The sequence below is a fragment of the Gastrolobium bilobum genome, unplaced genomic scaffold (assembly GCF_033153095.1).
Source record: "Gastrolobium bilobum isolate Gb01-03AN ecotype WA unplaced genomic scaffold, APGP_CSIRO_Gbil_v1 utg383, whole genome shotgun sequence".
Lineage (NCBI taxonomy): Eukaryota > Viridiplantae > Streptophyta > Magnoliopsida > Fabales > Fabaceae > Gastrolobium > Gastrolobium bilobum.
This window is the reverse complement of record NW_026895409.1, coordinates 59,163-65,048: the sequence shown is the minus strand read 5'-3', so window position 1 is coordinate 65,048 and position 5,886 is coordinate 59,163. Positions and strand designations below refer to the sequence as shown.

Sequence of the window (5,886 nt, the reverse complement as noted above, 5' to 3'; positions counted from 1 at the left end):
AATTCATGTCAATCAAGTCACACGTGGCCGTTCCTTTCTCCTCTTCTTGGATTCAAACTAAATTATACAATGCTTACTTCTAGTTTGATCTAACTTATTCTAATTTTGTTTTCTTTGGTAACAAAAAAGATTTTTTTTAAAGAAAGCAACCATTTTCTTAGCAAAAATTACCAAACTTGCAGTAATTTTAATTATTATGTATTATATATATAAATAATTGATTTCGATATCATTTATTTATTTTCAAACAGTTCAAATAAATAAAAAATATATGGATTTTAATACATAAATTAACGAATTTTATAGATACCTTACAAATGAAAAATAAAATCGTGCCACATACAAATCCTTTAGTAAGACAAAATAATCAATTGGTACAGTTTATAAATTAAATAAGATATTTTTTTGGTAATTATTTAATAAGTTTAAATTTCAGCGTTAATTAAAAAAAAGTTTATATATTCTCTCTCTTTTTTTTGGAGCATATAACAATGCTCTTGCGCATTTACATCTCGGGCAACAGTATTCTCAATGTGCATGCCTAAAACTAAGCACCCATAGCAAAAATGGCCGAAACAATAAGACTTGATATCAATTGTTCAACAATATTTGAAGCCTGCTAGACTTGGTCATAATTTAGGTTTAATTTGGCTATGTCTAACTTATCAAACACTGAAAAATGGGCCAAACTAGTAATTGCAGAAAAGTGGAAAACCGATCGTACTGATTTTAAATTTCAACTAACCCAATTAAAATCTGCTAACCCAAAAACATTGAACAGCAAAACAGGCTCAACCTATTAACACCTACTGGTTAGTGTAATAGGCGAGGATAAGTTTCAAACCAACGATGTCACACTCACAAACCAGGGTGACCCATTAAAAGATGTAATAGTCTGTTTTTCTTTTTTCTTTTTTCTCTATTTAACTTAACCAAGAGTGGTCGTTCCCTTGAGACCTGACCCATTTATACATGGTTGTTTCATCATGTCTGTTTACAACTTCGTTTTTTACCAATCAGTTTTTAAATTTTGTTCAATATCAATGATTTAAGCATCGAGCATATATATAAACATAAACTCTAACACAATCATCACAAGCTTCAAGTTGAAAGAAACGTCAAACATGTTAACGAGCAAGTAAACTCGTTGGATTCACCCCTAGATAACAAAGGCCTACTTTAATTGTTTGTCAAATGGCCTCAGACCACATATGCATATGTTTTACCTAACATGTAAAGTGTAAACTACTATTTTCTATTTTCTTTTTTTCATTTGTCACTTAAAAACATCATAATGTCTCACTAAACAACTCCTAATTCCAAGGTGAGACACTTCCCTACTTTGGTTCCACAACCTCACACCTGCAAAAAAAAAAAAAAAAAAGCGAAAAATAAAGATAGTAGGAAAAAAAGAAAAACGAGAATAAAGCGACTGTTAGCCCTTATTTTGAAATATAAGATATACGGTTAAATCAAAGGTCAGAGCAGATTTAATAATAAAAGGAAGTGATTTTTGCCCAAAGTAAGAAGAAAATAAGACCACCACTTCCTCAGTGGGATAATCACGTAAGAACTAAGAACAGCAATGAAAATCACATCAATGTCCATACCATCCCACACGTTCATAGGTTTTTTCTGGCTGCTTCTGGTCCTTTATCTTCCCACTGTGGTTCCCTGCCTTGGGCCCTGCATTGTTCTTACCCTTTTGCTCTCCTCGGTGCGACATAGCTATTTGAGGTGAGACACTTCCTGGTTCCACAACCTTAAACCTGCCAAAAAAAAAGAAGCAAAAAAAGAAAGATAATAATAATAATAAATAAGAACAAAACGAGAGAGTAAAGCAAATGTTAGCCCTTATTTTGAAATAAAAGATACATGAATAAATCAAAGGTCATAACAGATTTAATAATAAAAGGCAGTGATTTTTGCCCAAAGTTAGATGAAAATAAGACCGCCACTTCCTATGCGGGATAATCAGGTAAAAATAACAATAAAAATCACATAAATGTCCATACCATCCCACACGTTCATAGGTTATTTCTGGTCCTTTATCTTCCCACTATTGTTCCCTGCCTTGTGCTCTGCACTGTTCTTGCCCTTTTGCTTTCCTTGGTGCGACCCTCCCACACGCTCATAGCTTTTTTCTGGTCCTCTATCTTCCCATAATGGTTCCCTGCCTTCTGCTCCTCATGGTTCTTACCCTTGGGCCGCGATTTGAAAGCCTTATCACCATCCCACCATGGGCAAGACATTGTTTCAGGTTTTCTGACTTGTGTTTGTATGCAGCAATGAAGTGGAGGGCATGAATCAGGGGTGGCACTTATTTATAACAAGAGAAGTGAATAATAACTAAGAACGAAGCATGGCCGAGAAGGAAATACTTTTGTCCAACGTTTGAAATGAAATTACAATAAAACCAAGGTACCAATGCCACAGCACACACTGGTACAAAAGAGAAATGCTACATACACATTAAAAAAGGTAATGAGTGGTTACCCTCCAAACAAAAACCAAGGTACTTGTGTCACAACGCCACTTGTACAAAAACGGAAATACCACATACACAAAAAAAGCACAAAACTGCTCATACCACTAGAATACAAAATTTTCTTTTTTTTTCACTCTCCGGAGGACAGTCACGTCGAAGCTTCTAATAGCAAAATCCTTTTTTTTTTTTTCCATTTCTTTATCCCCAGTTTAAAAAATTCCAACCACTTTTTAGGAGACAGATATATCATGTCATAGACATATTTTGTATGGAATTATATCTATTAAAAAATAAAAAAATAAAAAATACTATATAAAAATCTAAAGGTCACTGCAAGAAGAAAACAACATGAGAGTTGTTTTTCCAAAAAACTTATCATCATTAACTATTTTTTTTATATCAGATACATACATAGAAAATAAAGTACTTTTGTTTTCATGCGTGTTTGTATATATTCACAATGGTACGGGAAACCAAACCATATCAACACTTCATTTTTCCTAAAAGTTCCCAACCCCGCCGGTGATTGAAATAAGTTATTCAAATGGCAAAATGCATAACATTTCGATAAAAAGCAGTAATCATCCATCGTAAATGCCATACTGAAATAGAAATACAAACACGCATGAATAAGAAAGCAAGACGAACCATCATTAGAGAAAATCATACAATCAAGATTGTTGAGTGGATGTAATTAAAAAGGGTTTTCTTTTTCTTTTTTATTTATTTTAAGAAAAAAACTTGATCACATTTCACAACCAATGAAACAAACTATACAAGATCGTTGGAACATAGAAAGAACAAATAAAGACAATATTTGAGGCCTTCTTGACTTAGCCATAATCTAGCTTGAATTGGGCCATATCAAACTTTTTAAGCATAGAAAAAAGGGCCAACCTATCAATTGCATAAAAGTAGAAAACCAATCATACTTATTCTAAATTTCAACTAAAACAATTAAAATCAGCTAACCCAATAACATTGAACTGAAAGAACGGGTCAACCAATTAACGCCTACTGTAATAGGTGAAGATAAGTTTTTTTTTTTTTTTTTTTTTTGTAGAAAGGTGAGGATAAGTTTTAAACCAACTGATGTCACACTCTCAAATCCGGAAATTTTTTCAATACATCAGATATATCAACTTTGGTACATTTTTTTTTAAATAGGGAAATTATTTTTTCATTTATACCCTTTTTTATTATTATCTCCACTAAATCTCAAAAACTTTTCCTATTAGATAAAGATGTATCTATATCTGACGTATCCAAGATTTTCTCCACAAATCCCATGAATCAAAAACTTTTTTTCTTTTTCTTTTTAGTCTCAATTATTTAACTTTAGGCAAAAGTGGCTCTCTGGGTTCAACTTTGGGCCCAAACATGACCAATTTTCCAACTTTAAATCGCTTGATCGTACAAGCTTGGGCTCTTTGTTCCCTTGTGACCTGACATTAATGCTGGCACCTCGTTATAATAATCTTTATTTCATTTGTTATCCGACCCTCAAACATGAAAGTAAAAATATTTGTATGTTTGTTTATGTCTTACTTAGAACTTGATCTTTTATCAATCAGTTTTTAAATATGATTTAAGCATTGAACATAGACATCAAACACATTCATAAGAAGCTTGAATGGCCCATGACCACATATGCATATGATTTAAGCATCGAGCATCGAGCATCGAGCATATACATAAACATAAACACAAACACAATTATAACAAGCTTAAAAGTACAAACAAACATCAAACATGTTAACGAGCAAGTAAACTCGTTTGATTCACCCCTAGATAACAAAGGCCTACTTTAATTGTTTGTCAACTGGCCCCTGACCACATATCCATATATTTTACATAACATGTAAACTACTATTTTTTTTTTTCATTTGACACTTAAAAACATCATAATATCTCACTAAACAACTCCTAGTGAGACACTTCCCTACTATGGTTCCACAACCACACACCTGCAAAAAAAAATGCGAAAAATAAGATGATAGAACAAGAGAGAGAGAGAGAGAGAGAGAGAGAGAGAGAGAGAGAGAGTAAAGCAACTGTTAGCCCTTATTTTGAAATATAAGATATATTGTTAAATCAAAGGTCAGGGCAGATTTAATAATGAAAGGAAGTGATTTTTGCTAAAAGGGAGAAGAAAATAAGACCATCACTTCCTCTGTGGGATAATCAGGTAAAAATAACAATAAAAATCACATAAATCAGAATATGATTAAGGCTAAAGGAATTCCTCACCTCAACATAAAAGCAGTAGAAGATCTAGTCGCTGTCGCTCCAGCCACCATGTTCAATAACGCCAATATAGCCAATACGGGCAACAGAGTAGCCAGATTCACTGATGCTACTGCTGTCTTGACCATGGTGCCTTTCACCACATTCAATGGCCCCACTGTTGTCATAACCATACTCATACCCATGCTCATAACCATTGGTGTAGCCATCCTCATAGCCACGTTCATAGCCTTTTACATATCCACGCTCATAGCTTTTTTCTGGCTGTTTCTCGTCCTTCATCTTCCCACTATAGTTCCCTGCCTTGTGCTCCGCATGGTTCTTACCCTTTTGCTCACCTTGGTGCGACCCTCTCACACGCTCATAGTCATAGCCTTTTTCTGGCAGCTTCTGGTCCTTTATCTTCCCATAATGGTTCCCTGCCTTGAGCTCCTCATTGCTCTTACGCTTGGCCCGCGATTTCCAAGCCTTGTCACCATCCCACCATGGACAAGCCATTGTTTCAGGTTTTCTGACTGAGTTTGTATGCAGCAATGAAATGGAGGGCAGTGAATGAGGGGTGGCACTTATAACAAGAGAAGTGAATAATAACTAAGAAGGAAGCATGCCTGAGAAGGAAATACTATTGTCCAAAGTTTGAAATAAAATTACAATATAACCAAGGAACCTACGCAACAGGCCCTCAGCAGCAACAGTGACTAAAGTGTCACTGTTGGCCCAAAACAATACCAAAATGTCACACCAACATTAAATTTTATCAAAATATCACGTGTCATATTTTGTTACACTGTATAGCGAAATATGTGTGCAAATAATTCGCTACACAGTGTAGCAAAATATGTCACGTCAGAATGCGCAGAACCAAAAATTTCACGTGTGAGAATTTTGCTACATTGTGTAACGAAATTCTTCCTGTTTGACACGTGACATTTTTGGTTCTGATGTGGCATATTTCGCTACACCGTGTAGCGAATTATTTGCACACATATTTCCTACACAGTGTAGCGAAATATGTCACGTGACATTTTGACAAAATTTACTTTTTTGACGTGAGATTTTAATATATATTTTTGCCAACGGTAACAAAATAGTCACTGTTCCCCCTCCCCAAACACCTGTACAAAAGAGAAATGCTACATACACATTAAAAA

General features: G+C 34.5%; 1 protein-coding gene across 1 annotated transcript; it reads right to left on the bottom strand.

Moving 5' to 3' along the window:
* Positions 1 to 4,215: 4,215 nt before the first annotated feature.
* On the bottom strand, positions 4,216 to 5,241 carry LOC133309986 (uncharacterized). Its single transcript, XM_061510869.1, has 2 exons — positions 4,739 to 5,241; positions 4,216 to 4,455 (listed from the first exon to the last, which is right to left on the bottom strand). Exon 1 carries the CDS (start codon positions 5,231 to 5,233, stop codon positions 4,763 to 4,765), a length of 471 nt encoding a protein of 156 aa, XP_061366853.1. The 5' UTR covers positions 5,234 to 5,241; the 3' UTR covers positions 4,216 to 4,455; positions 4,739 to 4,762.
* Between the last annotated feature and the right edge of the window lie 645 nt (positions 5,242 to 5,886).

Excerpts from the sequence above, each read along its gene's own strand:
- LOC133309986 (XM_061510869.1), bottom strand. The coding sequence starts at position 5,233 with ATGGCTTGTCCATGGTGGGATGGTGACAAGGCTTGGAAATCGCGGGCC.